At 46.9% G+C, this 13,812-nt stretch overlaps 2 protein-coding genes across 5 annotated transcripts in view; one reads left to right on the top strand and one right to left on the bottom strand.

Annotated features, from left to right (window-relative positions):
• Positions 1–9,007, bottom strand: part of dhx16 (DEAH (Asp-Glu-Ala-His) box polypeptide 16) — a 53,468-nt gene extending 44,461 nt beyond the window's left edge. For both annotated transcript variants that reach the window (XM_076043271.1, XM_076043273.1), the window contains exon 1: positions 9,002–9,007. The gene's annotated coding sequence lies outside the window, so the exon portion shown is untranslated. The remainder of the gene's footprint in view (positions 1–9,001) is intronic.
• The window catches only part of gabbr1a (gamma-aminobutyric acid (GABA) B receptor, 1a), an 81,471-nt gene continuing 67,746 nt past the window's right edge, over positions 88–13,812 (top strand). The window contains exons 1-5 of one of the 3 annotated variants that reach the window (XM_076043276.1): positions 88–592; positions 5,152–5,238; positions 5,536–5,600; positions 7,115–7,253; positions 13,606–13,791. In XM_076043276.1, the coding sequence (XP_075899391.1) occupies positions 5,160–5,238; positions 5,536–5,600; positions 7,115–7,253; positions 13,606–13,791 (469 nt within the window). In that variant the 5' untranslated portion in view covers positions 88–592; positions 5,152–5,159. The remainder of the gene's footprint in view (positions 593–5,151; positions 5,239–5,535; positions 5,601–7,114; positions 7,254–13,605; positions 13,792–13,812) is intronic. The other 2 variants (XM_076043275.1, XM_076043277.1) reach the window with 2 other exon arrangements.

Below are 13,812 nucleotides of genomic sequence, written 5' to 3' on the forward strand. Positions count from 1 at the left end.
GCACCGACGTTACGCACCGTGCGCGTCTCCATCATGACGTCGTGTATTAGCTCAGGCTCGCGGACGGGGGGAGAGGGAAGGAAGGAGAGGAGGGAGGCGAACCGCCGCTTCGTCGTTTACGGGGGCTGCGTTTGTATATAGTGCATGCCTGCCTTTCTTTCTTTCTTTCTTTTCTACGGCCTCTTTTTTTTAGGGGAAAAAAAAAATCAATCGGTGTCATTTCTTAGCTTCGCCTCGTCAATGCAATACGCTGCGAGAACCGGAACGAGGGGGGGGGGGGAGAGACGTTTTTTTTTGTTTATGTAACGTTGTGTTTACGAACGGAGCAGCCTGCACATTTATAGCCATATTAATATAGCCATAAAAGAGAGAGATAGACAGGTTGGGAGCGAGAGAGAAAGAGAGAGAGACGGAGAGATAGAGATAGAGTGAGAGGAGGGCATGAAAGAGAAGGTTGCAGAGATGCACGTTTCCACCAAATAATCCGACACTTGGGACTTGCGATTTTCCAGCCTTCGCCGACGACGCGGCTCCCATCCGGAAGGAGAAGAAGCAGCACCGTTATCTCGGCCGAGCGCGTCGAAAGTAAATAGTAAGTACACATGCTACAGCTTTGCTTCTGGGGGCAGAAGGGAAGGGAGGGAGGGAAGGAAGGAGGGCTACATGCTACTACCAGTGTAGCTCGCGATAATATGGCAGATTATGTCTCCTCTGTTTCCCGGCGCCGTGCCGCGCAGACAGATGCCTCCGTTACCGCGTCCCTCCTTCCCTCCCTCCTTCCTTCCTTCCTTCCTTCCGTCCGCTTCCCGTTCCCCCCGCTTTTCTTTTGCATGCGCTGTCAATGGGGCACCTGCCATATTTATTATTATTATGATTATTATGTCTTTGGATTCCCTGAAAGCAGCAGCAGCGGCGTCCATCCCGCCTGCATATAGATGGGCGAAGGAGAGGTGGTGGTGGTGGTGGTGGTGGTATAGGATTAAAAAAAAAAAAAGAGGCAGAAGAAGAAGAGGAAGCGAAACAGACTGATGTTTTGACGCCCCCTTTTTATTTCAAGCCCTTTAAAAATGATTTGTGCGGATGACATGATGTCAAGTGTATAGGCGACACTTTGCCCCAGATCCATTCATATACGAGGAGCTGCGTGCGTGTGTGTGTGTGTGTGTGTGTGTGTGTGTGTGTGTGTGTGTGTGTGTGTGTGTGTGTGTGTGTGTTAGGGGTGGGGGCGGGGGGCGGGTGGACTACACTACACGTCCTCCTCGGCCTTCCTCCTCCCAGGCAGGCAGGCAGGCAGGCCGTCACGGATTCCCCTCGTCAACAGTCGACATGTAACTACCGGCAGCATACGGTTGGTGGCACCAGTACGGTGACCCTCACGTCTCGGTGGTTCATGCTCAGCCATGCACGAAAACACAGCATCTGAGTCGAGAGAGAGAGAGAGAGAGAGAGAGAGAGAGAGAGAGAGAGAGAGAGAGAGAGAGAGAGACCCCCACCTCCCCGCGAGCGCCCTCCCACCTCTTCCCACCCCTCAACCACCTTGTGTTAGGTGTGTGAGGACACACGGAGGTGCTGCTGGGGAGGTGAGCTGGTCCGTTTCAGCACCACAGACAGCTCCCGTCTTGCAACACACTGTGATGGGACGCGGTGCCGTCGCCGTGTCCCATCACAGTGTGTTGCATGAAGGAGCTGTCTGTGGTGCTGAAACGGACCGGAACACCCTCCCTTCTCCCCCCTCCCCCCTCCACCCCCATTTCATCCTTGTCCATCCGCACCACCACCACCACCTCCTCCTCTACTGCAGCTTCCGGAATAATTCACACACACACACACACACACACACACAGTCACGCAGGGAGAGAGAAGAGAGTGAGTGAGAGGGAAGAATGGATGTGGATGGATGGATGGATGGAAGGCAGGCAGGCAGGCAGTGAGTCTCTTTGCAACAGTGGCGGCAGAGAGGAGTGCATGCGAATGTGGCCCGAGTTGTGTCACAATGCCGCACCGTTTTTTTCCTTCTCTCCCTCTTCTCTTCTCTTCTCTTCTCTTCTCTTCTCTTCTCTTCTCTTTCTGTCCTGAGAGGGGGTGTCTGTGCTGCTGGAGCCTTAATTGCATTTAAAGCTCGAGGCTAGTTGACGCTCGCACCGCCACCCTTCCTCGCTCCTCACTCGTCTCTCCCCCTCCGACCGACCGCTCTGCTGCAGCCACAGTGCTGATGGAGTTACAGCAGGTGATAGGCAGCCTCGTCCATTGCTATGCCACACACACACACACGCGCGCGCACACACACACGCACACACACATGCGCGCGTGCACAGACACACACCGTTTGCTTTTATCCGCCTCAGTGTGCGTCCGCTGATATTGATGATTCCTGCTGGGCTGGTTGTCTTCCTCTTCCAACACCTTCTCTTCTATTACTGCCCCTCCCCCAACTGCGACCAGGACACACGCACACGAGAGCACGCACACACACACACACACACACACACACACACACACACACACACAGCAGGCACAAGTATGCACACATACTCTTTCTGCATACTTCTCAGTGAACTCTAAAAATACTCTGGATAATGCTAATGAAGTATCCAGCAGAGTTTGTCTTGTCTTCCACGAAGCGAGCCTCGTCGCCATCTGTCCCCCTTCGCTGTGACACTTTAATAGTGACCGCCCCCCGCAACCCCGATCACCCACCCAAACCCGTTTGCCGTGCACACCCTCGCGCTGCCTTGTAAAGTGAGACAGAGTATGGACATGTTTATGTTTTGTGCAAGTGTGGCAGCCTCATAAAACTGTATTTATTATTCAAAATTGCAAATGAGCAGCTATATATAGAGTGTTTATCATTGATGCTGTGCATGTGTGTGTGCGTGCATGTGAGAGGATTTGTGTTTCCTCTCCTTGCCAGCAATTGAGGCTCTGAGTCTGTGACACTCACAGGAAATCTGCACATCTGGCATCCGTAGTGATGATTAAGTGGCATTTGCAGTGCCAAAGTTAAGCTGGGCCGAAGGTTATTCTTCTCTCTGTCTGGTATTTATTCAAGGTCTCCTCAGGTTTTACATTCAAAGGTCTTCTTTTAAGAGGTGTTGCCAGCTTATTTGTGACGGGGGTAAAAAGTGGTTGTGTGAAGGTTTCAGCCGCTGCACAAAGTCTGAAAATTGCCCAAGGTGATGTCAGGTTCAAAAAGGAAGTGAGCTAACTAGATTAATATAGACTTCCTTGCCTCTGCTGGAGACTAAGAGTGGAGGGCTACATTAGCAACTGCTAGTGTTCCCCACCACAGCCTCTAGCTAAGCTGCCACAGTCGAGCTGGATAGTGCAGCAGCAGCAGCAGCAGCAGCAGCAGCAGCAGCAGCAGCAGCAGCAGAATGAAAAAAATAATTATAAGTCCCTGGTTCTGTTGCTCTTGAATAACCACTATTTAAAATCGGCATTGTTTGCTATACCTTATCATTATGCAATTTACATAGCGCAGCATATTGGTGGCTGAACGGAATAGGGCGCCATCTGTGTCTGTTTGCGTCTGTCAAAATCATTTGCAATATGTTGTTGCTATCACAGCTTTACAGTTTGATTTAAAAAATATATATATATATCAGGTTATTATTATTATTATTATTATTGTTATTGTTATTGTTTGATGAACTTGGTTGACTCTGACCTGATCACAGTGACCTGGCACACACTTTTCTCAAAATTGGAGCAAGCCAAAGAAGGAAAAGATTGACTTTTCTCATTTGTGGGGAGTTCACTGGCATGATGGAGGCCAAGATTCTTGGAGGAAAACATCAGTAGAGGGAAGGTGCTAAAATGGAACCTCTTTAAGATGTGATTTTTCATCCTTCCTGTAATTTACATTTAAGGACTCAATAAAACTTTGCAAGATGTAGATTTTGGTAAACCTTTGAATCACAGCTCACTAACGTTTCCTGTATCATACCTCTGGGACTGATCTTTCGTGTCCAGTCAGAATTTGTGCGGTTGCTTTCGTGCTGGACTGCAGCCATGTTGCTAATCCTGTCCTGGAGATGCCTGAAAGGACGCGGCTTGAAAGCGCCGCAGGAAAATAAAGTTGTCTATGTTGACTTTAAATGAAACCGCGCGTCGTGAGTGCGACAAGCTCAAAATCGAGACTCGTTTCCTGGCAGTGCTGGTCATCGCGTCCCAGAGAGCTGTCGCTACACCTAAATAGCACCTTTCTGGGGGGCGATGCGGAGCTTTTGTGGTCATCTTCCTCAAGTCGTTCCAGGTCGCTGTTTACTCTGACATGAAGAGAGCACTAAAATCTGTGAGTGCTTTGATTTTTTTTTTTCATTGGACAAAAACAAAACATAAATATATATATATATATATATATATATATATATATCTCAGCCATCAGAACCTAAACGGGTCCTCTGAAATAAAGCCAAGCTGGCTCCCAGTTGAGGCCGGGCTGTCTGCGCTGTAAATACACTGAGAGGCAGCAAGGAAAAGAGCGAACTCATCTCACAGGTCATCCTCTCTGTGCAGTCGGTTTGGTTTGGAGGTTTTATTTCTTTCCACCCTAAAATTCGATGCGCCGCTTTAAAAAAAGAAAAGAACAGAAAAAGAAAAAGGAAAAAAAACAACAACTGGCATAAAGCAGTGGACTGTATCTGTGGACTGAGGCCTCACAGGTCCCATTTTACACAAAATTCCCTTTACCAATGTTTTTTAACAGTGATATGTGTCTCTATCCTGTCAGTGAACTCCCCCAAAATAAGTAAAAAGCTTTGCAAAACTTGTATGAAAGGTCCAGTGGAGCATCAGTTTCAGCCAGATGCTAAAACCCGAGGAGGACTAAATATGCTGTTTCATGGGACCGTGGCCGATTTTTTTTTGTCTAATTAATCATGCAAGGCTTCTCCACTGGAGTCTGGGCTGAAAAGTGAAGATCTGTCAATGGGGATAATGGGGGATCTGTCATAGTGACAGGCAGACAGTTGACCAAAAAAGTGCTGCGGGATCGGGGATGAGGCTTTTCACGCTGAAATAATCTTTCTTCAGTCAGTCTCCTCTTGTGTTTTTTCCCCCTCTTGTCTCTGTCTTGTTTGCTCCCCCGACTTTCTCGCAAAACTCTCAATTTCGCTGTCACACTTCCCCACTTTTGTCCTTCTCTTTCAGATCCCGATATGGCGCGGCTATTGTTTCTGATTCTTCTCTCCGCTTTTCCATCTCCTGTTGTGCCCATACATAATTCATCAGCTGGAGGTAACTGGCACGTCTCTCTCGTTCTCTCCCTCCCTGGAACTGAATACGTGCGGGAATCGGAGTCTCTTGCTGTGTGTGTGTGTTTGTAATATGCATTAATGGACAGAAGTAAGTCCGTCGAGACTGCTAAGTGACCCGAGCGAAGCCCTGTAATTTGCGCCTTGAGGGAAGCATCAGTTAAAGTGACAATGTGTTGTGTTACTCCCACATTACCTGGAGACTGAGCTCCTGCTCTGCTTTTATTCTCTTCTCCGTCTCCTCCTTCTCCTCCTCCTCATCCTCCTCTCTTCTTCACAGGCTGCGCCATCATCAGGCCTCCCCGGGACGGCGGCATCCGCTACAGAGGCCTGACACAAGAGCAGGTACAGCAGCTCAAGCACGTTCAATCGCAGTTCACCTGACATGTCATGAAACATTCTGGTGTTGTGCAGCTACAGTAAACGGAAGCCTCAGTGCCAATCCACTTGAAATGTAACTGCGGTCACATTTGCCATATTGAGGGAACGTATAGCAGCGTGACGGTGTTGAAAGTCAGCGAGTTGGTGACTCATAGGATGTGAACCGTTTGGTGCATCAGGAGAATCTTGAGGAGGAGAGTTACTGTTATATGATGATGATGATGCATACATAATTTATGTGATGTGAAGCGCACAGAGGAAGAAAATAAATGTTTTGCTCCACAACGTGAGAGGGTCCTGAAGATGAGACCATGTTGGGTTGCATGACCGGAAATGTAGTTCGAGATGTTTTTTGTGCATGGATCATTTAAACATAGGTATACATCACGAGCCGCTGCTTTGACTTTGTCACGTCTGCCCCAATGTCAATCATTAATTTTCAGCATGGGTCACGCAATTAAAAGTCTCACTGGAACACGTGGAGCACACAGAGCTGCAGACCTGCATCCACGTATCATTGTCTTTAAGATGATATGGAACCACGCTTGGCATATGTGGCTGACTTACCTGAGCCCCCCAAGCAAAACTGGGAATATGGACTTCAGAACACCTGCGACCCTAGGCACAGGACAGACGGACGGACGGATGGATGGATGGGTGGATGGATGGGTGGATGCGTGGATGGGTGGATGGATGAAAAAGACTCCTATTGAGTCTTAATGTCTTTCTGAGTGGATGTTGAAACCATCAAGTCCATGTCTGTGAATGCTGTCCTACATTTCCCATCGTGCTACTCAGTACAGTCCCATCTTCAGACAATCTGATCTCTTCTTTCCAACCTGCATGTACCGTCTCTCTCTTTTCCAACAGTCATGCATGCATGTAGCTCTCATTGAGCCTCAAGATTTTACAAAACACAACTCTATGTTTGGGGTGACATGGTGGCGCAGCGGTTTGCTTTGCCACCTCACAGCAAGAAGGTTCGATTCCGGGCCTGGCACCTTTCTGTGTGGAGTTTGCATGTTCTCCCTGTGTCCGCGTGGTTCTCCAGCTTCCTCCCACAGTCCAAAAAGGTCAATTGGAAACTCTAAATTGTCTGTAGGTGTGTATGTGAGTGCAAATGGTTGTGGCAAAGCGTAAACACGGCCCCCAATTTCCTCCCCGCAAAAACAGAAGAAGCCAAAAATCCTGCAAAATGTCTAAACTTACTTTTATTACTGCACTGCACGACTGCGAACCACACTGCACAGACACAAACACACACGCACACAGCACCGCAATCGCAAGAGAGACGGTGTAATTCCGTCAACCTATGACTGAGTTACAAGTTGGACAATATTGTCATGGAATTTTCTTCTCGTCAAAGTCAACACAAAAAGTCGAGGCTCCCCGAGCAAGTCAAGGGGTGGAAAAAAAGAAGAAGAAAAAAAGGGTACGAGGGAGCATCGATCGTGCTTCAACGTCTCTTTCTCCCACAGATCCGCAGTGTGCAGATCCTGCCAGTGGATTACGAGATAGAGTACATCTGCAGAGGCAACCGGGTGATCGTGGGGCCCAAGGTCAGGAAGTGCTTGCCCAATGGCACGTGGACGGACATGACGCAGCACAGCCGATGCCGTAAGTCCCCGCCGCTTGATCTTGCACTCGTCCCCCCATTCTCCCACAACACCCCACCCTCCCCTGCTACTTTTGTTTCGCCTCTGCGCCAAGTCACGATGGGGCCGCCGCTCGCTCTTGTCCTCACGCCGTCTGGCGTGGGGCAGTAAATCAGCTTGAAATGTGAATCTGCCGCCGTTATGGTGTTGCACGCTGCGATGTGACAGAAAATTTATTTTTGCTGCTAAAACATTGACGTCAATGAAGATGATCAATGGGTCTTTCTCCAGTCCAGGGCCAGGGACGGGATGGTATCTCGAAGAGGAGGGTCAACTTCGCATTTATCCATGTTTCTTTTTCATTTTTATTCTTGTCATAACATCAAAGGAGCTACATATAATAGCATTTGACTGCTAGATGGAGTGGCCTCGGGTGTAGTGAGCTCTGAGCAAAATAAGATATAATGACCCTATCTATCTATCTATCTATCTATCTATCTATCTATCTATCTATAAATTAGCACGATGTGTGTGGATTCTTAGCTGATAGATTGTCAGCTGCCCATTAGCTGCATTTTGCCGTCGCAGACACGTTTGCGGAGGCAGGAAGGGAGAGGAGGTCCACCATGTGCATTAATATGATAGCGCAGCTGAGTAAACATGGAGGAGGAGATTAAGACAGGGAGTGCTATGACATCACTTCCTCCTCTGGGATTCGTGAGATTGCAAGACATGTCCAGTGTGAAATCTCGTCTTCCTGAAACCTCATAAGCTGAACCACGTACCCCATGTAGCTCCTTTAAATATACGATTGAGGTCGAAGGTCTTTTGTGATTTTTTTTTTATGTTCTCTATCCTTTGGCCGCCTTCTAGCTCAAAGCACTGAGGAGGAGTAGCTCACTGGGGTCAAACAAGATATTTTGTCCTTCTCTTCTGAGGGGATCTGTCACTGTTTGATGCACTCAGTGGGGTCAGAGGCCATTGTGTGCACAGCAGCAACTGCAACTGCAACTGCGTAGCAGTGAACTGGTCAGCTCCCACAAGTGCTGGTGGTCATCGGAGGCCATCTGTCTCACACGAGACGATTGAAGAATGAAGACTGAATTAATGAAAAACAAAATGAATCACTCATTTTTAAGAAAAAAAAAGAAGAAGTAGAAGAAGAAAAAAAAACATTTACTGCGAAAGGATCCGGAGCTGACCGGCTCTGTGAAACGTTCCACTTGTGTTGCCGCTATTGTGCTCGCTTGCCATTTGCCGCTGCTGAACAAGTGGTGCGCGGCGGGTTCTTGTAGAGCTTCTCTCCGCCTTTCACACGGCGGCCTGCTGCGGCCAATTAGCTGCCGTGAGAGAGCGGTGAGAGGGCGAAGCAGAGTAGCGCAGTTTAGGGCCGCCCAGCTAAACAATGAGCTGAAAGCCATTACGAGGCTCTGTGAGGCGGAGAGGAGCACTATGGGGGAGAGGTGGGGAGGGAGGGAGGGAGGGAGTGAGGGGTAAGGTCTCATAGTGGGTTCGTGACTATGAGGGATGAACCTTTTCACACCGACGTACTGTTCAGTCTTCGTGTTGACGCACAACATGAAGAGCGACGTCGAAGGGTTATTCATCGTGTTGGCATTGAAATACGTGTCGTGAAGAGGTGTTTTTTGTGATTACACTGTGGAGGAGCGACCTAGCTGTTTACATCTGCAAATGACCAACGAATCTACATTGAGCCCACGTGTGAAAACGTTTCTTTGACCTCAAATGGTGCACATGCAAACTGTGTACCCTGAATCAAGAGGCGGCGATGGGACCCTCGTACTATATAGTGCACCCACTGCGTCCCACAATGCGCCGCTAAAACTCGTGCGCAAATGATGGTCATTAACCCGGCAATATATCCCATCATGCATTGCGCTCACGCTGTCCCATAGGTAGAAAACGTGAGCGTTATTTTTGTAATCACGAAAAATGGATATAATCTATACCTATGTACATATAATATAAATATAAAGTTATTTTCCATAGTCTGTTATTTTCACGTCATCTTATATCCACTTGATTGCGTTGCTTCCATTGTTATGTATTACGGTGGAGTTTTTATTCAGTTATACTTGGTTCTATGCTCTTAGGCTTGAATCTGCCTTCCGCCAGCAACATCGACATTGCAGGCTCTTGTGCACTGTAAGTGAACGCTGCAATAGCTAATCAGATCTCGAATATATGCAATACCAGGGCCAGCTAGCTGGCCTTACGCTCAACTTCACATGTACGCACGCGTCCTGTGATTGGAACAGCCCTGAGAACCGCACAGACTTAACTAAACCCGGAGATACATATTCATGCGAAACAGCGATAATGCACAGTTTATTGGACAAGTTTGGACAACAGTTAAAGCTAACAGAGCACTTTTGGTGGACTTATTAAAACTTTGTTGAGGAATCTCTTATTTGCCTTTTATCTGTAAGTTTTGACAGTATCAGTGGCCTTAGTTACTTAGTCTTAATTTAAGCATTTAAGCTCTGGGAACCAAGTTTTGCTTGACTCGGTCCACTATATGAAGGCCATATTGAGGGTAATATGAGGTGTATTCTGTGTATTTTGGGTGGACTAAACATGACGTCACTGAAATGTACAGCCTGCCACCGGCTACATATAACTCCCTATACAGAGAGTAGGGAAGAGTGAGTGATTTCGGACACAGCCTGTGTTTGGACTGACAGAAGCTGAGTTACTTCTGAATATTTGACTTAAAGGGATTTAAAGCTAAGAAAAGCTAGGAAACTTTGACTGATGCTTCTCACAGTACATTTTTGTCTGCACACAGTGCAGATAAAAAAGGTTCAAACTTGCGCTATTCTGGCTCTGACTGAAGTTGTTGCCCATTTGCTTCAGAGGATGAGTTCAGGGTGACACGGTGGTGCAGTGGTGAGCACCTCACTGCAAGACAGTCACAGGTTAGATCCCAGGCCCTGAGCCTTTTCTCAGTGGAGTTTGCGTGTTCTCCCTGCGTCTGTGTGGGTTCTCTCCAGGCTCTCCGGCTTCTTCCCACAGTCCAACAAACACGCAGCTGAAATGTAAACTCTGAATTGGCCGTAAGTGGTTGAGTGGCTGAGAGTGGTTGTTTGGTTGAGAGGGTTATCGCAGGGTTATTTGACCCTGCGATAACCCTGCCTTAACCCAAAGACAACTGCAATAGCTTTCAGCAACCTCTCCCACCCCACCGCCACTCAGAGTGCTGGAGAATTGGTGATAGAAAATGGATGGATGAGCTCGGACAAACTATTGCTGCACACAAAATATGTCTTCAGATTAAAGGTACAAGCTGCACAAACAGTGAAGTGGAGTTTTCATTCAGTAACTCTGGAAGGAGGTTTTTTTTTTTTTTTTTTTTTTTTTTTTAACAAAAACTGTGGTTTTAGTGTCCAGAAAATCTGGTTGTGTGTCAACAGAAAGCCCAGACCACATTGTAAAGGGTGTGTTCATAAATTAAACACTCGTGCTTGTGTGGACAATGTGCGCTTTATGCTGTACATTATCTTGTTTTTGGAATGTGTGATTAAATATGTAGACTCGTCGGCTTTTCTCAACATGTTTACATGCATTTTGAAAGAACCCACAGAACTTTTTGAAATCAGAACCCGTCTGTCACACCCGTGTTGGATGACTGTGAATGAAGCCAGAAGGAGGTTGAAGTATCCAACCTTCTTCACCTCTGGCCAGTGAAAAGGTTCAATGATGACAGACAGCAGCAGCTCGTAAAGACATTTTGTTGCCATGAAAAGGTGTGAGTGAGTGTGTGCGTGCGTGCGTGCGTGTTTTGGTGCGTTCTGTTGATTGGTAATTAGCCCCTTTTGTCTGCGCACTCCGTGATAACATTCAGGGTATTTTTGGGAGGCTGCATGCTGGGAATTGCTTTGGAGTATTTATAATGCTGCGCTTGTAACGCGGCCTTTTCACTGTTTTTTTTTTGTTGCTCCGCCGCTTCCATTCGGTGTGGCTGCTCTCTCTCTCTCCTCCTCCTCTCTATCTCTCTCTATCTCTCTCTCTCTCCTCCTCCTCTCTCTATCCTCTGCAGTGCATTTTTTTTTGCATGCAACCCAACATTTCCTTATCGCACAGTGAGACCTTAGTGCGATTTCTACTCAGATCACATCTACAGCACCTCTGCAAACACTGAGTAAACCCCCCCAGTCAAATCCCTGCCTCTCACTTCATATTTTTAAAGCCAAATCAGCCGTGTTTGTATTTTTCCCAGGAGTACGTTGGTTGTTGTTTTTGTTTTTATTATTATTTTATATTTTTCTCCGTCTTACGTAAGAGCACAGGCTGCATGGTGCAGATTGGACCATTATTATGTGCTCACACTGGGAGCAAGATTAAACAAAACTCGGCAGCTGAACAAATTATGTTCAAGAGCTCGGCCTCTTGTTGGTGGATTGTAATATAGAAAGCAGCAGGTAGTAACCACTACCATTTTTCACTTCTGACGCTGCCCTACTGCAGTCTTTCTCAGATCTTTATGTTTCATCTCAGTGGAGAAGCCTCTCATAATAAATAGCGGAGGAAATAAAGCCGGTTGAGCTCTCCACTAAAGAGCCTAATTAGCCCACTGTTTACAGCCAGCTGCTAAAAGGGATGATTTGTTGGACCTGCGGCATGTTTGGAAGGGCACAATGAAAAGGCGGTCTTAAGGAGGCCAAGACCTGAGAGAAGTGTCTTTGCATGCTGTGACATCATGAAGGGCTGATTTACAGACCTGTGTGTTTTCGCAAAGTGGAGAAAACCAAAGCAGCAAAAGATAATGTTGTTCATTGGCCGACCAGAGGCACATGATTTTCATATTCCATATGGACCCTTGGACCCATGAACTATACAGAACCATTATAGGAACTGTTCCTGTATAGTTGAAGCTAAATGGTTTGTGTTTGCATTGAGATGATAATTTTCTTATTCAGTTTTATTTTTTTTGTTTTAATTTAAAATTGTCTCAAACTTCAAGCTTTTGTTGGCTGTCTGAGTATTTGGCCTTAAATTGTTTTAATAACATTTCACAGTAACTGCTGTAGCTTTAATAGATTCAGTCATGCTGGCATTATACCGTTTTAATCTTTCTTTTTATTCTTTTGTATTGCAAATTTTCTACTGGGATCAGTAAACTTTGCGAAAAGACCTTCAGTTTCAGATTGCAAAAAACTGCTAGCGTCTCTGCCAGTGCAAGATGTCTGTTTCTTCTGTGTGGCATGTAAATTGGATTGCCATATACACGTGTTGTTGTGGGGTTTTTTTTTGTTAGAAGTTGAGGTTTATTGTTGCGGCGGCAGTATTCTAAGGTTCTGCAGGAGCGTCACTGACCTCCCGAACAAGCAGTGCACTGACTGAGGCTATAAGATTGGAAACAAGCAGCTACAGAACAACCGTCCTCCGCTGTGAGGTCAGTACAGCAGGGAGTGAGTGAACAGTCAGCTGACATGGTCTTCACACCTCCTCATTAGAGCCTCCTGGGCTCTGTCACGTCCAGCTGAAGAGGGGGGGGGGGAGAGAAAGAAAAAAGGCCCGGTACTGGCTGGATTGATTGTGTGTCTGACACAGCTTGGCGGCGCTCTGTAGTCCTTCAGGAGGACACGGAAAATGTTGCTGGCGAGTGAATCATCCCTAACTGCTGTCACTGAGTCCTGATCCCAGATCATTACAACCAAGGGAGGAGGAGGAGGAGGAAAATCTCTGACTCTGAGTGTGCAACACGTTCACTGAGCATGAATCTCACCCTGTCAGTGCCTGTCAAGTTTGCAATCTCATCTACTGGTTGCTAGTCCAGTATTGGATTTGAAAAAAAAAAAAAAGAGTAAAATACTGCAACTGTGGTTTTATCTTGTGTCTATTTTGCTCTGAAAATATAGTTGTATATAATTGTCTTTCAGATTTTTATTTGCATGCTTTGATGCTGATTACATTCTCTAACCGCAATTCCTATAATAATATTAACACAAAATACCTACATAAAATTACCTTGAAATGCACCTGTTTCAGGAGTTCCACTCAGCTTCACATCTTTATATATTTTTGCTTTTTTTGTTAAAATGTATTAATCATGTTCGAGTGAGCACTTATCTAATCTGTTTTCTGGCCCCTAAAAAAAGCATGGCTCGCCCAACGTGCAGCACATGGAGTCCAGCGAGTGAACGCTGGTGATCATAGCTGGAAGTAGTTTTATACTGAGAGGCGAAAGGCACCACAAAAAGAAAATCTCAAGCTTCCAAATTATTCATTAAAAACCTCCGTTCTGCATTTATTTAGAGAGAGGGAAACATCTGCATCGTCCTCTTCTCACGCACCCTTCCACCGCCCGCCACCACCTCAACTAACGTCCCGTGCCATCTCTGTCTTCACAGTGCTGCTGTGTCCGCGGGTGTGGTCGTCCCTGGAGAACGGCCGTGTGGCAGCCAAGCCGCCGGGGCCGCCGGTGGAGGGGACGGTGCTCCACTACAGCTGCCACGCCGGCTTCATGCTGGAGGGCAGAAACATCAGCCACTGCACCAAACTGGGCAAGTGGGACGCGCCCAAACCCACCTGCCTCTGTGAGTGTCCCCAACACTTTG

Source organism: Nelusetta ayraudi, unplaced genomic scaffold, assembly GCF_046127955.1.
Source record: "Nelusetta ayraudi isolate G7.1 ecotype Tasmania unplaced genomic scaffold, CSIRO-AGI_Nayr_v1 ptg000074l, whole genome shotgun sequence".
Classification (NCBI taxonomy): domain Eukaryota; kingdom Metazoa; phylum Chordata; class Actinopteri; order Tetraodontiformes; family Monacanthidae; genus Nelusetta; species Nelusetta ayraudi.